The 22858-nt window shown below is 35.6% G+C and overlaps 1 protein-coding gene and 1 pseudogene across 1 annotated transcript; one reads left to right on the forward strand and one right to left on the reverse strand.

Annotated features, from left to right (window-relative positions):
• Positions 1 to 9084: 9084 nt before the first annotated feature.
• Positions 9085 to 12448, reverse strand: LOC17877334. The gene is made up of 8 exons (XM_006281772.2): positions 12380 to 12448; positions 12217 to 12297; positions 11900 to 12085; positions 11641 to 11808; positions 11481 to 11534; positions 10014 to 10160; positions 9791 to 9919; positions 9085 to 9690 (listed from the first exon to the last, which is right to left on the reverse strand). Exons 1-8 carry the CDS (start codon positions 12446 to 12448, stop codon positions 9085 to 9087), a joined length of 1440 nt encoding a protein of 479 aa, XP_006281834.2.
• Positions 12449 to 18539: 6091 nt separating this feature from the next.
• On the forward strand, positions 18540 to 22027 carry LOC17875232 (annotated as a pseudogene).
• Positions 22028 to 22858: the final 831 nt, after the last annotated feature.

A 22858-nucleotide genomic window follows, 5' to 3' on the forward strand; every position in this document is an offset into this window, starting at 1 on the left:
ACAATATAGGTGCGGTAGCCAAATATTGACTTTCCTGACCCAACTCATTGTAGAAAGAAGGTAACATAATCTACGTTTATAGACATTGTACAATATTAAGGGAATTTGAAATCTTATTGTATCTGCAACCTTGGCCAAATATTAATTCTTCTTTAACTTTTTTTTTTTATCATGAATTATTATCTGAAGAAAGCATTTGAATTTTATAGTCCAGTGTGTTAAATTATCTCATCAACAGAAATATCTCTGGACTTTTTGTTTGATTTGATGACTAAACATAGAGTTTAGAATCACTTTAACTACATTTTATAGAATTTTTTTCTGATAAAACCTTCTCAATAACTGTGATTAGTTAAGTAATATATCTTAACATTTTTGAACTACATTTTGTACTAAAATCTAATTTAGGCTATAACCTTTATTTTGTAATATTTGCATAATCAAACACTTGCCATTTGAATAAATAACAAAAGTAAATTTTGTAATTAAATCACAAGCAAATCTCAAAATTGGAAATAAATATTTATTACATCAAAAAAATTTCCTAAAATAACTCTCTAATAATTTGAATATCTCTCCAATATATTTATATAATCTTATCTATTTTCCATTTATATTATTACATAAAAAATATTATAATAAGAATACCAATTTTTTCACACATTTTGCAATTTAAATTTTTGAAAACGTACGTATATAACTCAATTGATAAAGGGAAAATCTTATTATATAAACCTTGGTTTTCAAAGTCAGCCATTAACAAGATCGTGACACGTGTCAATTATAAACGATAAGATGTTGACACGTGGCATAACTAATTTTGTTAATATTTGGATAAAATAGAACTATTATTAACCCTATCGAATAAGGAAATATATAAAATAAATATTATAAAGAATTATATATTAAAAATTATTAATAAAATTAAACAAATAATCTAATTTCAGTTATGTCAATTTGGTTTATTAAAAAGATAGGAATTTATAATTTATAATTAACGAGATTATATGTCAAAACTTGGTTTTTAAATTTACTAACTCACGTGATCATGATAAGTGTCAAGTAAAACATAAGATGTCGCAATATGTTATATCTAATTTTTTTAATATTAAGATACAAATAGAATTTTTGAATAACATTAAAAAAATATATATAAAAAATTAAAGAGAAATTTTGAGAAATAACCCTTTTGGTGTACCCTTTTTCAAAAATACCTCCTTTATCTATTCATGTTCAAAAATATCCATGTTTAAATATGAAAAATTATAAAGTTTTATATGGCTTATAAGGTACTTCTATATAATAACTACTACTTGGAAATTTGATACAAATATTTTATAATGTTTTAAAAGGTTTTAAATCGTTTTTACAAGTTTTATAAGATTTTTAAGTGGTTTTTAAAAGGGTTTATAAGGTTTTTAAAAGGTATTTATAAGTTATTTTACGCTATTTATGAAAGATATATAAAAATTTAAACATATATAAAGGTAATTTGTGTGTATATTTATAAGTTTTCACACATATTTGGATAAATTTCAACATTTAAAGTGGTTTTTTTTACAAAGTTTGAAATAGGGGTATTTTTAAAAAGTGGTATGGAAAAAGGGTATTTTTGATAATTAAAAATTAAAAAAAATTGATATTTATATAACAAAAATGTGTAAGCTTATATATTTAGACACAAATTATCTTTTTATGTGTGTAAATTTAAATACCATATAAATAACTTTTAAAAACGTTTTAAAATTATTTTAAAAACATATAAAAACTTTTTAAACCTTATAAAAACCTTATAAAAGTCTTATAAATGCCGTTTAGAACCTTTTTAAAACTTGATAAATATTTGTATTGAGTCTCCCAATAGTAATGATGATCTAGATGTACCTTATAAACTATATAAAAGTTTACAATTTTTCATATTTTAAAAGGGATATTTTTAAAATAGATAGAAAATTGATGTATTTTTAAAAAGGGGTAAACCAAAAGGGGAAAACGGGAAAAATCAACCCAAACTATTCCCCGAATGTATTTTCATACCCAAACTCGCGTACTCGGAGTTTTACAACCCAAACCAGCTTTTAATTCAAATAACCAACCTGAACTATATCAAATTTTGTCAATTTCAACCTCGACGTTAACAATATCCTTGCTCATCTTGAAGATTTGGACAATCAAGCTTAAGCTTAAGCTTAAGTTCTCTTGGTTTTTACAGAAGCTTAAGCTTGATTGTCCAAATCTTCAAGATGTACAGGGATACAGTTAACGTCGAGGTTGAAATCGACAAAATTTGATGTGGTTTAGGTTGGTTATTTGAATTGAAAGCTGGTTTGAGTTGTAAAATTCAGAGTACGTGAGTTTGGTATGAAAATACCTTCGGGAAATAGTTTGGGTTGATTTTCCCCGTTTTCCCAACACCAAAAGGGGTATTTTTCAAAAATTCTCTTTCAACTATTAACCTAATTTTTAAAAATATTTTAGCAATATTATGAGTAATGGTGAATAGCTCCCAAATATAACCTCTATAAATTAATATTCGATAAATTGATATTCTCTATAAATTAATAAATTTTTCTGGTCCCAACTCGGACCCGTGTAAATTTAATCACATTTTGATAAAATAATAAGATAATAATTTTTTTGAAAATCCTTTGTAAATATATAGTCCCATCAATATTATAAATTAATAATTAGGTAAAAATTTCAAAATATATGTATATATAGACATTTTAGTTTTTGTTAGATTTTATTTTTAAATTTTTTTGGAAAAACTTTCCAAATTAGAAAAATCTCTCTATAACTTAATAATAATTAATTTATCGATTAGTTAAACCTCTATTTTTAATAGATTTTCATGGTCCCAATATTATTAATTTATAGAGGTTTTACTGTAGCTCCCAAATGTTTTGGTGATTGTCAATTTGACAATACTAGATTTTTATAATTAACGTTTAATAAGGAATTTTAAAAGATATATATACACGTTTATTTGATACTTCAAACCAAATAAATCTCTTACCAAATGAAATTAATATCTCTTATTTTTTTAAAAAAAAATTTGAAAATTATTTTTTTATAAGTTATAATAAATTTTAATTTTAATTTAATTTTAAATATAGATAACCCGTCCATCGGACGGGTACTAAACTAGTGTTTATATAAGAGTTCAAAACCATTATAAATATGACTAATATGTTTCCAACTACAAATGAGCATGAAATTTGGTTTCTTAGGCATCCAAATTAAAAAATTTATTCTGTTTAATCCGGTTATATATTTAAGAAAACTAAATTTTTAAAAAGTTTCAAAATATTATAAATTTAAATTTCTTAGAAAGGTTTAAAATATTATAGAAACTCTTACTAATGCCGTAATATTCTAACATTTAATTGAAAGTATTATTAATATTTCAACTCTAATTTTTTAAAATATAATAATATTGTACATAAATATGGTTGGACGGATTTGAATTTACATAAATAGGATTATATTTTTCTTACGGGTTGTCTATAATAAAATATTTCTACGGGTTAAGTTAAAATATAATTTGTTTATAACAAAATTATTCTGTGGTGTACTGCGGGCTTGACCACATATATCTATGAATCTACTTATAATACAAATTCATAAAAGTATGTAAAATTAAATGAAATAAACACGTATAAAACTAGATTATATAAATCAACTACAAAAATGACCAACCAAACAAATATATTAAATTATGGACCCGTGGTATACCACGGGGTAAATCCTAGTATGTTATTATCAAGAGAGCACTTTTAATATTTTGTCATTTCGCTCCAAACATTGAAATATTGTAAAACCACGTTTCGATTATATAAAGTATGTTATACGTTACCAGCTATATAAATTTACGATCATAATCCCATCGTATTTACAATTGAACTCATGCTTACGACCAAGTGAAGAATCTCTAACCCATTAACCACTCTCGCGTGCACAAATTGGTCTGACGAAGAAACAATAGTAACCACACCCACACTCGTTTTCCATAGCAACCAAATCCCTCCACTCTGCCCAATCGCATCGACACGGAAGGAATTATCAAACCCCAAGCCTTGGCAAATCTGCTGAGCACGATCTCCTCCGGCGTGCGTCTCAAATAAAGCTAACACATCCGTGTTATGTTTTTTCAAAATATATCCGATCGATTGTCTGAAATTAGGTTTATTGGTCCCCGGCAATTCCAGAATATAGCATTCATCATTAAAGCAAACCAATCGACAAGAATTCCCGGGGAAACCCGTCATAATCTTCGGAGCTCCGTCGACAGTGTTAAGATATGGCAAGTTATGATATCTTGACATATCAGTATATATTGTATTCACTCCTTTATGATTCATGAGTATATTCATTTAGGTTTACACGACTTGAATAAATACATAGACAGCCTTTTTGGCAGAATAATACAAGAAAACCTTTCATACTTCTAAGGTTTCTGACATTGTATCAGAGCAATAGCCACATACTCAAGGCTTTTGTTTGATCTATATTTTCTTGTTCCTTTCCTTGATCTAGTTTTGTCGTTCTATTTTCCCGACAAAATCTTTTCTCAATATGTCCTCTGTTTCAGAAAAACAAGTCGAGACTTCTTCTGCCAAATCACAACCTAGGCACGAGATCACAATGATTTGTCTGCGAGTGACAATCCTGGTTGTATGATATCGAAACCCTTGTTGTTGGGACACAATTACGACGAGTGGTCGACAAATCTTCGTGGTGCTCTGCTTGCTAGGAAGAAATTTGGCTTTGTTGATGGATCTCTTCCTCAACCAGCAGACAACGATGCTGATCTCGGAGACTGGTGGACCAACAACGCCTTGCTTGTGTCCTGGATCAAATTAACTATTGATCCGGAGTTGTGCTCTAGTATTTCACATTGTGATGTTGCGAAATACTTATAGGATCATATTCAACGTCGTTTTGCAGTTAAGAATGGACAACGTGTTCAAAGGCTGAAGACAGAACTCGTCAATTGTCGCCAGCACGGACTCGCCATTGAAGCTTACTACGGCAAGCTTACTAAACTTTGGAAATCTTTGGATGATTACCAAAAAGGGAAAACGATTGTAGACATAGAAAGAGAACGAGAAGAAGACAAGTTGCATCAATTTTTGATGGGAATTGATGAGTCTGCGTATGGTGCGGTGAAGTCGTCCCTTCTCTCTCGTACTCCACTTCCTACAGTTGATGAAGCTTATAATGTGCTGAGTCAAGATGAACAGTCCAAAGCCAATGTACGACTACAAGAGGAACGTGCAACGGAGGTTGGTTTCGCTGTTCGTACTGCTCCTAAAACACGAGGAGGAAGTGACCCTCGAGGAGGAGTTGACTCATGAGCTGCTGTGTGTGCAAGTTGTGGCCGTACTGGTCATGTTGCAGAAAACTGTTTTCGTACTCTTGGATATCCGCCATGGTGGGGAAACAGACCACGCTCGACGCCTACTTCATCTTCTGCTCCAATACGCAACACTCATGGCGCTCCTACTACTCATCATGCTGCTCACATTGCCTTTGCTTCCGCGAACTCAATGATCACGAATGAGGATCGGATCGGTATTACGGGACTCGATGATGCTGAATGGAAATTGCTCAAAGACATGTTTAATGAGCGTAACTCCAAAGCTGGTCCAAATAATCCTGGTACGTTTCACTATAACTCATGGATTATTGACACAGGGGCCTCTAACCACATGACTGGTTCTGTGGATTTTCTTGTTGAAATCTCCAGTATGCAACCAATTTTGATTAAAATGCCTGACGGGCGCTTTACTACTTCTACAACTAAAGGCACTGTTATATTGGGGTCTCATCTTAGTCTCAGTAATGTGTTCTTTGTTGCTGGTTTGGATTGTCATCTGATATCAATTTCTCCGTTGAATCGCGACCGCGCTTGCGTGTTTCAAATCACTGACAAATTGTGCATTATTCAGAATCGCATCATGAGAACCTTGATTGGCGCCGGTGAACAGCACCATGGACTCTACTTCTTTCGAGGAATGGAAACCGCAGCGGCCTTGCAAATCTCGAGTCAAGCATCTATGGACGTGTGGCATCGTCGTTTAGGACATCCATCCTCTAAAGTCTTGGAGCTTCTACCTATTTCTGGTTTTAAAAGTAGTAATGTTGTTGACAATAAGGCGTGTGAAATTTGTATCAACGCTAAGCAAACAAAGGATTCTTTTCCAATAAGTTTGAATAAAACAGATGTTTTTCAACTTGTTCATTGCGACCTTTGGGGTCCACACCGGTCCACAACAATTTGAGGTTCTCGTTATTTTCTCACAATTTTCGATGATTACTCTCGTGCTGTCTGGATTTATCTTCTACCAAACAAACAAACTGCACCTTCTACTTTTAAAAATTTCATTGCTTTAGTGGAGAGAAAGTTTGAAAAACAAGTAAAATCGATACGAAGTGACAATGGGTCTGAGTTTGTGTGTCTTGCCTCCTACTTTCGCGAGAAAGGCATTTTTAACCTAACTTCTTGTGTTGGTACCCCACAGCAGAACGGTCGTGTTGAGCGTAAGCATCGACACATTCTAAATGTAGCTCGTGCTTTGCGTTTTCAAGCTTCACTTCCCGAAGAATTTTGGGGAGAATGTGCTCTAATAGCACCTTACTTGATAAATCGCACTCCGTCTACAGTTCTGGGGGGAAAACGCCTTTTGAAATGCTTTATAATCGTCCACCACCGCTCTCTCATATTCGTGTGTTTGGTTGTCAGTGTTACGTCCACAACCAAAAGCATGGAGGTGGCAAATTTGCTCCTCGGAGCACCAAAGCAGTCTTCATGGGATACCCTTATGGTAAAAAGGGCTGACGTGTCTATAATGTTGCTACTAAGACACTCTCTGTTTCACGTGACGTTATTTTTTGTGAAGATCAGTTTCCATTTTCAGAGAATTTTTCCTCCTCCTCAAGTTCTCTGATTACACTGGATGCTTTTCTCTCACCTTTGGAGGTTCCTACTACGTCCTCTCCCTTGGAGTCGTTGATTCCAGATCGTTCACCTCCTGCTTCTACACCTCTTGTCACTACTGAATCTAACTCACCATCAGTTTCAGCTTCAGAAATTCAGAACCCTATACAATCTGATTACGAGACCGATACGGAACCGGTTACACCTTCGCCACTCTCTGTTTCGGGTCCGCAACTTCTGAGTTCACCTGCTGCGCTTTCATCTTCACCACTGCTTGCTTCCCCAGCTAGTCCTACCTCTGATTCATCTCTCGACATACCTCTGTCATCATCAGACGATGAGGATGATCAAGAACCTGAAACTCTTGGTTTTGGTTTCCGGCAACGTCGACCTCCTGCTCGATTCGCGGACTACCAAGCTCATACGATTCTCGGCATTCCTCTAGTTGATGATGAAAATCCGTTTGCGCTTGGTTATTACGTCTATTCTTTGAATTTTTCTCCAAATCACCAAGCTTATTTACTCGCTATTTCAAGTCAAACAGAACCAAACTACTACTCTGAAGTTGTTCTTGATCTGCATTGGCGAGATGCTGTTGGTAATGAAATTGAAGCTCTTTAATTAAATCGCACCTGGAGTACTGCTACGTTACCACCGGGAAAGAAAGCTATCGGCTGCAAATGGGTATTTTGCCTTAAATACAAAGCCGATGGTACTCTCGAGCGATATAAGGCAAGACTCGTTGTTCTTGGAAACCGACAAGTAAAGGGTCAAGACTTCTCGGAAACATTTGCTCTGTTGCTAAGATGACTATGGTTCGTGCTTTTCTTGAGGTCTGTGCGGCTAACGATTGGGAAGTCCATCAACTGGACGTACACAACGCATTCCTTCACGGAGATCTTCATGAAGAAGTATATATGCAATTCCCGCCTGGTTTCCGCACTCAAGATAAGACACAAGTTCTTCGTCTCCATAAGTCTCTCTATGGTCTCCGACAGTCTCCCAGATGTTGGTTTGCCAAACTTCAAACATCTCTTCTTGAATATGGGTTTATTCAAGCTATTCCTGACTATTCGCTCTTAGTGTATGAAAATGGCAACGATCGCTTACATGTATTGGTGTACGTTGACGATCTTATAATCACCGGTAGCTCTCTGCATCTCATCACTGCTTTTAAAGGCTACCTTAGTGATTGCTTTCACATGAAAGATCTTGGCATCCTGAGGTAATTTTTGGGTATTGAAGTTGCTCGAAATGCAACAGGGATTTACTTGTGTCAACGCAAATATGCCATTGACATAATTTCTGAAACGGGGCTTCTTGATGCTAAACCGGTCGCTTTCCCTATCGAGCAAAATCACTAACTTGCTCTCGCCTCGGATGAACTTCTTGATGATCCTGCTCCTTATCGTCGTCTTGTTGGTAGTCTAGTCTATCTTGCCACCACTAGTCCTAAACTCTCGTATTCGATCCACATTCTATCGCAGTTCATGAAATCCCCAATAACTAATCATTGGGATGCTGCCATACGTGTTGTGAAGTTTCTTAAAACCGACCCGGTCAAGGTATTCTTCTTCAGGCCAACAAACCTCTTACTTTAACAGCATGGTGTGATGCGGATTATTCAGGTTGCCCGATAACACGTCGATCACTAACGGGCTGGTTCGTTCAGCTTGGAGACTCACCTGATCTCTTGGAAAACCAAGAAGCAAGACACTGTTTCACTATCCTCGGCAGAATCTGAATATCGAGCTATGCAACTTACGGTTAAAGAAGTTATGTGGCTGCGTTATCTTCTCAATGCTCTTGGTGTTCCAACTCCCGACCCGGTTCCACTATACTATGACAACATGGCAGCGATACACATCAGCAACAATCCCGTCTTTCACGAACGGACTAAACACATCGAGAATGACTGTCATTTTGTTCGACAAGCAATTGTTAAAGGGATTATCACCACCACACATATTTGGATGACAGAACAGTTGGCCGACATCATGACCAAAGCATTGGGGCACAAAGTGTTTGATAGTTTTCTTCTCAAGTTGGGTCTTCCGGATCTCCACGCTCCAACTTGAGGGGGGGTGTTAAGATATGGCAAGTTATGATATCTTGACATATCAGTATATATTGTATTCACTCCTTTATGATTCATGAGAATATTCGTTTAGGTTTACACGACTTGTATAAATACATAGACAGCCGCGTTGGCAGAATAATACAAGAAAACCTTTCATACTTCTAAGGTTTCTGACAGACAGTGCCGACGAGGATTCCTGAATCGCAAGCGTTCCACCCAAATCCATCTCGGCCACCGCCTCCCGAGCCCCATTCCGCGGCGCCTCCAGACTCCAACCACCTCCATCTCCAACCGCCGTGAAAGACCCACCAGGTCGGCCAGGATTAACACTCTCCACTCTCAGTCTCTTCCCCGACAAAGACATCTCCACTTCACCTCGTGTTGGGCCAAAAATCAATCCCCTATTAGGCCTTCCAACCTTAGTCGATTTAGCTTTAGGCCCGTTAACAACTCTCTCTTTTTTAGGCCCAGCCCATTTCTCATTAGGCCTTGCCCGATCAATCCCTTTCTCTTTACTTGTCATAACAAACTTAGCATTTTCCTTTACTTGCTCCTTACTCCTTTCTTCCGATGGTTTAACCACCAAACCCTCATTTTCCTTATTACCACCGCTCCCAAGATTTTCTTCCCTTTTTCTGATGGTATCGTATCCTCGCACAAGTTTCCAAAACTGTTTGCAATCACGATATTCCATGAATCATTCTTTCCCGTAATCTCCCGGAGATTGCGCCCATGATTCTCCTTCGATCCTCCGGCCGCGTGAAACTCACGTCGGGAATGTGCTTCCAACTTCTTCCCCGATCTCCTCCTGCATACCCACCGAAGTAAACTTTTGATACTCCTTCCATCGAATAAATGTGAGACTGCCAATACAACAACCAGTTTTTTGTTTTGGTATCCTGTATGAATTGTACATACTTATGCTTTTAGTATTACTTGCTAAATACTTGAATAGAACTAAGATATATTTATACTTTCATGTGTTTCTTTTACCTGAGCGACGAGAAGATGAGTAGAGTACTGTTTTTTGTATATGACACTAACTTTATCATAAACCATTCCAGGGTAGATTGTTTTATGGACTTGGACATATCCCCCTCGACACATCGCGTTGTAGCATCCGGTTTGGTGTCTACCTGACTGTTAAAATTAAAAATCAGGTTAATTAATGTATACTTATTTAGTTATGAACACATCAAAACCAAAGATATTTAAACTCATATCAAGGTTGAGAATTAGATTCTATATATATAAAGTTAGCTTTTTCTCTATTCTCCTTAAGCCACATCATCATCCACCTCATTTTATTATTTATTTTTTAAAATTAATTATACCATTTTATCATTTAATTTTAATATTTAAACCTATGTAAATAAGTTTTTCAAAAATGAATATGAAAGGTCTTTTTTTATATTATACATTATAAAACTAAAAAATATAATTGATTAAAAGTTAAAAGAAAAACTTACTAATTATCGATTATACTAACAAATATATAAATAATAGATTATAGTTTTAGTGAATGTTTAAAATATATATATGATTATATTTACACAATGTAAACCTAAATATAATGGGATTTAACGGGAATAGAGCAAAAAGTAAAAAATTTTGAGAATATAAATCTATCTAATTTATGTCTCAAAAAATTTCTAACATAAATGAGATAGGTCGGACCGAAACATGAATTCTCATTTTTATAAACATATAAAAAGGTAAAAATAAAAATAATATTTCTTTAAAAGTTTCCAATATGAATTTAACTATTTTTTTCCAATACAACACATATGTTAAACTAATAAACAAAATAAAAAATTAACTATATTTCATAAAATTGAAAATTAAAATAAAAAACATTATTAAATGAAATAAACTAAATTATTCTAATATGTTAAATTTAAAAATTGTTCCATATGAAAAAACAAAAAAATATATATAAAACATAAAATCAGAAAATATATAATAGTATATAAATGATCATTACGAGATATAAAGTACGACAAATCCAAAAAAGGAAAACGTAAAACAAAAAATAATAAATTATGACAATATATAAAGAGATAATGTAAACAATTAAAAATATAACAATCCGCCCGAAACCCACAAATCATGTTCAAATTTTATGCCAACATATAAAAGAGCCCAAAATATTAACATATATATCTATATTTGGTAAAAACCCTAATAGCACACGTTTTTCAATGATTCTCAACCGCACTTACATTTACGCCCACACTTGGACTTATACTATACACACTTAATTTCTCAACAACTAATGAAGCTAAAACTCAATAGTTTTTCTATACTAACACAATTTAAGTTTTAAAAAAGTAAAGTATGGTATAGTGAAAAAATAAGTAGAAAATAAAATACGAACTAATTACTCATAAACAACATAATAAACTCACGCGCGTAGCGCGGGCAACCGACTAGTAATATATAAAGTGTAACGTTACTTACTATCCAGAATGTTGTTAGCCTTGGACGATCATCTGCGTACAATCCTGTATGCACCTAAAAGACAAAATCAATTGCATTTGCGATAGCTTATAAGTTCATAACTCTGACATATATGATGATTTTAATGGACAGCTCTAGTTACATTTTGTAGTATACTTACAGCCCAACCGAATTGGATGCTGCTTATCGTATCATTTTCTCTGTGATTTAGCCAAACCCAAGCTTTGCTAAACTGATTTGTCAATACTCTTGGTTTGTAAATATTGAAAACTGCTGATGCTCCACCATATGCCCTTGTGTAATTTTCAAATGGTTTAATAATTGCATACTAACCAAAAATAATTTCTCATGTTATTACTTTATTTTTTTAAAAAAATAATAATAATTGTAGTTTAATGTCGTGGTTAAGATATACTTACTTGTAGGTTGGCTTCTGAAATCATTCTCTCCGGATGGATAAAATTATTAGTATAGTTAATCTGCGGTCTGTGAATCGGTACTTGTCCTTTAGGACAACGTTCTTCAGTTGTACCAGTGACCAGATCTGCTGCTTCCGGTTCCGGCTCCATCGATAGCATGGCTAGGAACTCGGCACTTGGTCTCATCTATACGATTTATACAAACAAAGCATTTGAGAAATAAATCTTGATGTGAAATATTTCCATGGTTATACGTTACATACATAAACTGTATATTGATAAACTCAACTTTATAACGATCATGAACACGTATATACCTGGATTTGGTGATCCTTCATCGATGGATGTTGCAATGCAGGTTGCTTATAGATGTCAACACACTCATATTCTAGTTCTCTCTGTCATAAACATTAGATATATGAGTCGACGTACATATATACAAACAAATAATGTAATAATTAAGTGTTATTGTATGACTACCTGAACTGATGGAGAGATATAATAAGAAAAAAAACAAATGAAGAGACATAATAACCAGTAGAAAGCCATAGCTTATTGTTTTGATCACATTCTGCTTTGCAGAACAACTTGGTATATATATATATCCTATCCTAGTAGTATATGCCATATTATCAATTCTAATATTTGATATATTAAGAACAGATCCTTTTTTTTTCGAGAAACTTTATAATTGTGAGCTAAATTAATCTCTTAATTAAATATAACTTTAATCCATTTGTTCTAAAATTCCAAGTTCTTTTTATTGTACAGTTTAGCAAAGTCTAACTAATAAACAGCGATGAGAAACAAAAACATTAGTAATAACTCCGGCTTCTTAAGTATTGTTATGTTTTAATTCTTCTTATATTTCAATTTTTCAATATTGAGCCAATTCGCTACTAGCTTTAGTCTTCAAGCTCACATGTATCCTTTGTCGAACTATTTCAGTAATCTTAGTTTAACATTTGCTATTAACCTTTTATGTTGTTTCTGTTTTGTCTCAAGCCATATTATCCTTGTATCATTGGCTACTTTCAACCTTGTTTGATTTAAAATTGTTTCTAAGTATTGTTATGTTTTAAAATTGGTGGAAATTAAGAAGATTAACTTAAATATAAATCTACAATACTCTTTTTTTTTGACGAAAAAATATAAATCTGCAATGCTTAAAAATATGGAAAAGCTCATCCAAAATACGATGATCAAAAATAAATAAAAAAATCGGAATTATGAAATTAAAAAAGGGCCATCTTTTCTTGCTTGTTTGTTTGTTTCTTTCGAGGTTTCCAGCTACTTTCATGAATTTCCCGTTGTCTATTTGCTTCATTGACTCGAATGTAAATGTTAGAGAAATTACTTCATATCAAAAATTTGTTTTAAATTATTAAAAACACAAAATTATGTATAAAACAAAATATAACCCTTGCTATAGCACGTATGCTGATCTAGTTATGCATCAAAGTAAAAAACTTTACCAAAATGAAAAAACAGATATACGATTTCCATGAAATTGCATATTTGCTTCATTAAATAGAATTTCCAAAGAAAGATAAAACTTTGTTTATCTTTCTTTTTCTAAAGAGAAATCATTGTGTTATAAGACTCTATTCTCTGTCAGTGGGGAACATCAGTGGAGAAACTTATAAAAAAAAGTGTTACCAAGCATAAAAAAACAAATAACTAAAGACTATATTATGAGTCAATGGGTCAACGTTCTTTGTTATGTTTAGAGAGTCTCTTTTGAAACTTGTGATCCTCCTTGATAAATCGAAAATAGTCGATTCTGGAATTTTCTGTGTATTGCTCTTTTGACCTTGAGGTCGTTTATATACAAGTTTACAATCAACCCTAAACGTGAACCACAAGTTGGATTCTTTACAAAATCAAAGATACGATATATGTAAATCTAAACTATGCGAATATACAAATATGCAATATGATATATTCTCCATTACCCCCCCCCCCCCTCAAGCTGGAGCATGAAGATCCAAAATGCCAAGCTTGTCACAAAACGCATCAAACTCCCGCTGACCCAATGCCTTAGTAAATATATCGGCCAGCTGCACAGTTGTAGAGACGTATGCTGTGGCTATATTACCGGACTTGATCTCATCACGGACAAAGTGGCAGTCCTTTTCTATATGTTTTGTTCGCTCGTGGAATACGGGATTAGAACTGATATGTAGAGCCGCCTTGTTGTCACAATAAAGACTCATAGGTTGAGTAAGAGCCACCCCTAAGTCAAGAAGAAGAGCCTTCAACCATTTGAGTTCCTTCGCAGTCCATGCCATTGCTCTATATTCAGCTTCAGCAGAGGATTGACTCACAACATTCTGCTTCTTTGTTTTCCAAGAAATAGGTGACTGCCCAAGAAGAATGAACCAACCGGTGGAAGAGCGTCTTGTTAATGGACAGCCTGCATAGTCGGAGTCACACCACCCATAAATCTGGAGATCACAGTCTGAGCGCAGCAAGATACCCTGCCCTGGACTCCCCTTTAAATACTTAAGAACCCTGAGAACAGCTTCCCAATGTTCCTCTCTTGGTGCACCCATAAATTGTGACAAGATGTGAACAGAATATGCGAGATCGGGTCTAGTAACACCAAGATAAATCAGTTTACCGACGAGTCTTCGGTATGGTTCAGGATTTGGCAGCAACGGACCTGTTGCTAAGCCAAGACGATGATGTTGTTCGAGAGGAAACAAAGCAGGCTTCGAATCGAGGAGACCAGTTTCAGCCAAGATGTCAAGAACATATTTTCTCTGACTCAAATAAATCCCAGTCGGACTTCTTGACACTTCAATTCCTAAAAAATATTTCAAAACACCAAGATCTTTCATGTGAAAGCATGTGTTTAAATATTCTTTGAAGTTATTAATCGCCTGAATTGTATTACCCGTAATGACCAAGTCATCCACATAAACCATCCTTATTTCTACTCATTTCTTCAGATAAACAAATAAAGAGTAGTCTGCATATGATTGTTCGAACCCATACTTCTCTAATGCAGACACGAGTTTAGCAAACCAACACCGCGGAGCTTGCTTCAACCCGTATAATGACTTCCTCAGTCTACACACTTTGCCATCATTTCGAGAAGGAAATCCAGGTGGCAGTCTCATGTACACTTCTTCTTCGAGATCGCCGTGAAGAAATGCATTGTGTACATCCATCTGATGCACTTCCCAATTTCGAGCCGAGACCACAGCAAGAAAAGATCTAACCGTGGTCATCTTAACAACTGGAGCGAATGTTTCACCATAATCGACTCCTTCGATTTGTCGATTCCCCATCACGACAAGTCTCGCTTTATATCGCTCTATCGTCCCGTCAGAACGATGTTTGATTCGAAACACCCATTGACAACCAATGGCCTTCTTGCCTTGTGGTAAATCTTCCAAGGTCCATGTTTGATTCAGCTAAAGTGAACCTATCTCACTATTAACAGCATTTTTCCAACGCTCATCTCTAACCGCTTCTGCAAAATTCTTTGGTTAATGTGCACTAGTAGTCGCTGCCAAGAAAACTCTATGATTGGCAGAGAAGTGATCGTTAGACACCACATCATTAATAGGATAGGGTTTTTCAGAATCAATGCAAACAAAGCTTGTGTCGTAGTTTCTAAGATATCCGGGAGGATGCCTTTCTTTTCCACTAACACGTACATGAGCTACATTGGGTACACTTGCAGAGGGTTCTCCATCATTTCGATCGATCGTGTCTACCACTTCTTCACTATTTGTATTCGATTCCGTCTCATCACATGATACATGATCTGTCGCATCTCTATTCAATTCTCCATCCGTATCGTCATTTGTCAACTCGACAATCTTAGCAGTTGTGTCTTTGTCTGCAATAATCGAGTCCGATATGTCCTCTTCCTCACCAACATCGACTTCTGCAGACATATAATGAAAAGTGTCTTCACGAAAGACAACATCGCTCGAGACAGCAAACACTCCTTTTTCAATGTCAAACACTCTCCATCCTTTCTTTCCGTACGGATACCCAACAAAAACACATTTTCTGCTACGACTCGCAAACTTGTCTCCTTTGTGATCTTGATTTCTGATATAACAAACACAGCCCACAATTTGAAGATTATCGTATGAAGGTTCTTTTCTGTATAATACTTCATAAGGTGTTTTCCCGTTCAACACCAAAGAAGGTGTTTGATTGATCAAATACGCGGCTGTGAGCGCACATTCTCCCCAAAACTAGACTGGCAAGTGTCCCTCTAACATAACGGCCCGGGCAACATTAAGCAAATGACGATGCTTACGTTCTACTCTTCCGTTTTGTTGAGGCGTTCCGACACACGACGTTTCATGGTGAATACCTTTCTCGAGAAAATACGTTGTCATAGACAAGAACTCACTGCCATTATCACTACGGACAGTTCGGACTTGTTTTCCAAATTGCCGATTCACCAATGCAAGAAAGTATTGAATTCGCTGGAGTCTAACTCTTTGCATTCATGAGATAAATCCAAGTACCACGTGAAAAATCATCTACGATAGTGAGAAAATATCTAGCTCCGGAGAATGACGGAGTTCTATACGGTCCCCAAACATCGCAATGAATCATTTCAAAAATCTCGGAAGTCTTATTACTGCTCAATGAAAAAGAACAACGAGTCTGTTTTGCGTGGATACAAACTTCACACGCTTTATTCGACAAATCACTAACACTAGCAAAATCAAAACCAGGTAACTTCTCCACTACTTTCAAAGACGGATGCCCCAAACGCCTATGCCACAGCTCCACACATTGCTTTCCTTTGCCTTTCGCGGTTGCTACAACCTCCGTATTTTGAAAGTACACCAAGCCTCCAACTGGTTTACCTATCCCAATCAGCGTCCTCGTAATGTGGTCATGAAGTACACAAAACGGCACAGACAGTTGCATCACACAATCGTTTTCCTCCATCAATTGCGATACTGATATTAAATCAAAACCAAGATTTTCAATATAGAAAACTTCAACTAAACTGAGACGAGAATTCAACACAACGGTTCCAACAACGTTTCCGACTACTGTTCTACCGTCAGCTAACATTATTTGTGTTGGTGTCGAAGGTCTAAGATTCGTAAGAATCTCTTTCTTACACGTCAAGTGGTGTGTCGCTCCTGTATCAAGTATCCAAGCAGGAGAGAATGACTTACCGGATAAGTGTTCGTCTGCTCCAATCATGGCCGCGTTCATGACTCGCTTCACACTGAGCCATTGTTCATCGGTGAGATTGCAAACCGCTGTCCTATATGCGTCAGTTATCGCCACATTTGCAACTCCAGTGTTTGGTTGCCCAATCACTTGCGCTATATTAGCACGAGCTGGAACTCCCCTTCCACGCGAGTTTCCACTAGGTGGTGGTCCGTTTCCTCTGCCTCGACCCATTCGATTTCGTGGCCTGTCGCCCCACCACTCTGGAAATCCCAGCAGCTGAAAACACGTCTCCGCCGGATGCCCAGTTCGTCCACAGTTTGAACAAGTAACACCCGTTTCATCTCCTCTGTTTTTGTATCTCTGCGTCTGTGCTACAAAAGCCATATTTTCTATTTTCTCTTCTGGTCGTTTCTTCTTTAAACGAGCATCTTCATCTTGTGTCACTTTTTGATAAGCATACTCGAGTGATGGTGGTGGTTCCTGTGACATCAGATTGGATTTCACCACTCCGTACACATCTTCATCAAGTCCCATCAAGAAATCTTGCACTCTGTCCTCTTCTCTCTGTTTCTCACTCTTGGTACTTAAATCACAAGTGCACTTTCCACACGTGCAGGTGAGCGGAGGTCGGTAACAATTGTAGCTATCCCACAGTTTCGTAAGCTTTCCATAGTAAGCTTCGATACTCAGTCCAGTCTGTCGACACGTCGCAAGTTCGCTTCTCAGTTGCTGAATTCTAGGTCCGTTTGACACGCGATATCTCTTCCTTATGTGTTCCCACAAGTCTCGAGCAATCGGCTTATGAGAGATGTTGGACAAGAGCTTCGGTTCGATCGTCATCTTTATCCAAGAGACGATAAGAGCGTTGATTGGCTTCCAATCTTCATAGTCGGGTGAATTCGGGGTCGGTGGTTCGATGGATCCACCAAGAAAACCAAACTTCTTTCGTGAGTAAAGCGCAGTTTCCAGGTTGATTGCCCATTCTTCATAATTATCTCCTCGCAGAAGAGGGCGAGAGATAACACTTCCAGGGTTGTCATTCGAGGTAAGATCGTAAGGAGATATAGTTCGTCTTGTTTCTCTGTCGTTTTCGAGCCGCCAGAGACGATTTCTTTGCAATCACTAGCCATTGTCACAGAAAAATACAGAAGATCGAGACTTTGAGAGAAGGGATCGGTAAAGGAATCAAAGTTTCATAACCCGCTCTGATACCATGATAAATCGAAGATAGTCGATTCTGGAATTTTCTGTGTATTGCTCTTTTGACCTTGAGGTCGTTTATATACAAGTTTACAATCAACCCTAAACGTGAACCCCAAGTTGGATTCTTTACAAAATCAAAGATACGATATATGTAAATCTAAACTATGCGAATATACAAATATGGAATATGATATATTCTCCATTACTCCTCCACATAGCTCTCTTTAACGTTCAGTGATATTATTCATCTCTTCAATCATACTTGCTAATGGATTCTTCTTCTTTTTTCCTTACCTCTGTTCTTGCTGCAACTATAGACTTGTTCACGATTTTAAGAAAACTCAGACTCCATCAAGAAGAGGACGAAGAAGCTTCATCTCCTCCATGTTCTTTGTCTCCGTCATCTTCTTCATCTTCTCTAAATCGCATCTGGACACACCATGTCTTTCCAAGCTTCCGTGGGGTAGATATCCGTAGAGACTTTCTAAGTCACATTCAAATGGAGTTTCAAAGAATGGGAATCACACCAATCATTGATAATGAGATTAAGAGAGGAGAATCCATCGGTCCTGAACTCATTCGGGCTATTAGAGGATCCAAGATCGCAATTATCTTACTCTCAAGAAACTACGCTTCTTCGAGTTGGTGTCTTGACGAATTGGTGGAAATTATGAAGTGAAAGGAAGAATTGGGTCAAATAGTGATGGTTGTTTTCTATAAAGTGGATCCCTCTGATGTGAAAAAACTAACCGGAGAATTTGGGAAAATCTTCAGAAAAACTTGTGCCGGTAAAACAAAGCAGGACACTGGGAGATGGAGACAAGCTTTGGCTAAAGTAACCACAATCGCTGGTTACCATTCAAGCAACTAGTTTGTTTTTTTCTATTTTCATTTAAATCAGTTAAATTATCTACCAAACATCTAAATGTACATATTTATAGCTAGTTTTCTTAAAGCATAGAAATTAAATTCATAGTATTGTAGTGTATGTTTTCTACATAATTGCTTAATCGCTGTAGTGATCTCTTTTATTGTTAGGGATAATGAAGCGGCTATGATCAAACAAATCTCTGCTGATATTTCCAATGAGTTAAATAATTCAGCATCATCAAGTGATTTTGACGGGTTGGTTGGTATGAGAGCTCATTTGCAGAAGATGGAACCATTGTTATGCCTAGATTCAAACGAAGTGAGGATGATCGGGATTTGGGGTCCTCCTGGGATCGGGAAGACCACCATTGCTAGAGTTGCATACAACAAATTCTCCAACAATTTCCAGCTACATGTCTTTATGGAATCTATAGAAGTAAAATATACAAGACCTTGTTCCGATGACTACAGTGCAAAGTTGCACCTACAACAACAATTTATGTCTCAAATAACCAACCAATATGATATGAAGATTTATCATTTAGGAGTTGTTAAAGACAGGCTAAAAGACAAGAAAGTTCTTGTTGTTCTTGATGGTGTGGACCAGTCAATGCAACTAGATGCCATGGCAAAAGAACCTCGGTGGTTTGGTCCTGGGAGTCGGATTATCATCACAACCCAAAATCGGAAGCTTTTTAGGACACATGGGATCAACCATATTTACAAGGTGGATTTTCCACCGGATGACGAGGCTCTTCAAATCTTTTGCACATATGCTTTTGGTCAAAAGTCCTCTAAAGATGGTTTTAAAGAACTTGCTCGAGAAGTTACAAAACTTGCTGGTAAACTCCCTTTGGGTTTAAGGGTTATGGGCTCTTATTTTCGAGGTATGTCTAAGCAGGAGTGGGCAAAGGAATTACCAAGGTTAAGGACTAGCCTTGATACCGATATTCAAAGCATTCTGAAGTTCAGTTATGATGCCTTAGATGACGAAGAAAAATATTTGTTTCTTCATATAGCTTGCTTTTTTAATTATCAAGTGATTGAGAAAGTGGTTACTCATCTTTAATATCTATTATTGGATGCGAGACAAGGGCTTAACGTCTTAGCTGAAAAATCTCTCATATCTATAGAGTATGGAAGTGTACGTATGCATAATCTGCTAGTCCAACAAGGTAGAGATATAGTTCGTATACAGTCTGTTCGTGAGCCTGGACAACGCCTATATTTAGTTGATGGAAGAGAAATTTGTGAAATACTCACTGATGATGTAGGAGTAAGTTTTGACATATATCCCAATAAATAGTGTTTATTTGATGATGAATCATCTCTTATTATTTTTGTTTCTTTTTCAGGCTAATAGAAGATTCATAGGCATAAATTTCGATTTCAGCGTGAAACGTGTCAAGAAAAAATTTAGTATAAGTGAGAGAGCCTTTCAAGGAATGACTAATCTGCAATTCTTAAAATTGAAGGGAATTCACAATACATTAGATCTACCCCGTGGTCTAGTATATATGTCTGGAAATCTTCGATTACTACTATGGATGGAGTTTCCAATGACATGTTTGCCTCCTATTTTTAAGCTAGAGTTGCTAGTTGAAATAGAGTTGAGTTATAGCAAACTTGAGAAGTTGTGGGAATGAATTAAAGTAAGTACAATATTTATTTATATTTCAGAAATTTAAACTAATTTCAAATAAATATCTTTTCATTGTTACAATTTTATTTTGATTAATTATTAAAGCTTATGTTCTTGTCATTTTTCTGTATAGCCGCTTCCAAATCTCAAGTGGATGGATTTGAGATCGTCTAAATTGCTCCAGCCTAGTGAAGCTCCCATCTATTATTGGGTCTACTAAAAATCTTCAGCAATTGTATCTTGGTTGTTGCTCAAGTCTGATAAGTCTCCCCTCTTTCATTGGAACTTCCACTAATCTGCAAATATTAGCTCTCGGTGGATGCTCAAGTCTAGTGGAGCTTCCTTCCTTTGATAATAATCTCAGCAATCTAAAAGAATTGGATCTTAGCTGTTTATCAAGTCTTGTGGAGCTTCCTTCCTTTGCTTGTACATATTCGAAGTGGAAATGGATGTTACTTCCAACGAACATATCGTTCAAGCATGTTACGTTCAAGCATGTACGTTCAAGCATATTCGAAGTGGAAATGGATGTTACTTCCAACGAGCTTGTCTTTGAGTTTAAGGCCGACCATAACGACTGGAAGATAGCACAATGCGGGGTAATCCAACTCTCAGAGGTCCCTTGATGAATCATAACAAGGCGATTACAGAGAAACACCCTTGATGAACCTGAAGTCTTTGGCAAAGTATTGGAGACTGTCACTACATTTCTAGAGCATAATGAGAGAAGCAACAAGGTAACATAATCTACGCTTCTAGATTTTGTACAATTTTAAGGGAATCTGAAATCTTTGTGTATCTGCAACTTTAATTCTTCTTTTAAAGTTTTAAGATATCTGAAGAAATCATTTGAATATTATATAGTCTATTGTGTTGAATCATCTCATCAACAAATATGAGAAATATTTAAAGTTGTATTTCCAACATTGATTATGGTACGTGATCAGCTTATGCATTTTTATAGTTTGTTTTTTCAACCACAGGTTAGTAATCCGTCAATGCAATTTATGTTGTATGAGACTATGTCAACCAGCCGCTTTGGAGGTCAAGACAGGGGACTAAAGCAAAGAGTTGTTGTGTTGGACGCGTTTCTGAAAATGATTCGATACGAAGGGCTTTACAGGTTTTACAAAGGGATGAGCACAAAGATAGTGCAAAGTGTTCTGTTCATGATCAAGGATGAGCTTGCAAAGGGAGCTAAGTTGTTGCTCTCAAATGGCAAACTCAAGTCCAAGCCTTCTTAAATAAACGCTATCCAACGACAACTTTTAGATTATAAGATTGAAATAAAATAAAATAGATTAATTTATCAAACACTATTGGGAGTGTCGTGCATTTTCATTCCTGTAGACTTTTTGTTTGATCTGATGACTAAAGTGATTCTACATAAGGTTTATACGAAGTTCCAGTCCAGAGATATAAAAAATTTAGAATCACTTTCATCACTAAAATGATTCTCCACTTTGGAAATCACCATGAATTAGATTTTATTTTCTGATAATACTCAGTTAATATAAAAAAGTATATGTTCAACATCTCAAATCCGTTAAAAAGTTAAGAGAATCATTTAGAGCCATATTATACATAAGATCAAAATGAGTTGAAATGCGAGTAAGCAAAAAGTTTTACTTAATAAGCATCCAAACTTTAAAGTTTGTATAACATTTAGTTCGTTTTTAAGTGAATTGTTTGATTTTACCGTATATAGTCAATTTTAAAATTTTAATTTTAATTTAATAAAAAATTTAAACTAACACAAACAAATTTTTTTGAGGATGGGTTGTGTAAAATACAACGAGACTGGTTTGAATGGATATTAATTACTAAACAATTATCATATCATTAGTCTAATATTTCAATACCGGTTAAATCTTTATTTTCTATTTTTAATAACATTAATATAATGCATATAGAATCAAACTGGGGGGAAATAATTACAAATATATAACCTTTAATGGATTAGAATATGTTACATTTTAATTTTATTGCAGTGCAGTCGAGTACAGTGAATCATATATATGTATAATAAATTTAAATAAAATAATAAACGAAAAAGCAAGTAAATAATCATATAT

Source organism: Capsella rubella, unplaced genomic scaffold (genome assembly GCF_000375325.1).
Source record: "Capsella rubella cultivar Monte Gargano unplaced genomic scaffold, Caprub1_0 scaffold_8, whole genome shotgun sequence".
NCBI classification, from domain to species: domain Eukaryota; kingdom Viridiplantae; phylum Streptophyta; class Magnoliopsida; order Brassicales; family Brassicaceae; genus Capsella; species Capsella rubella.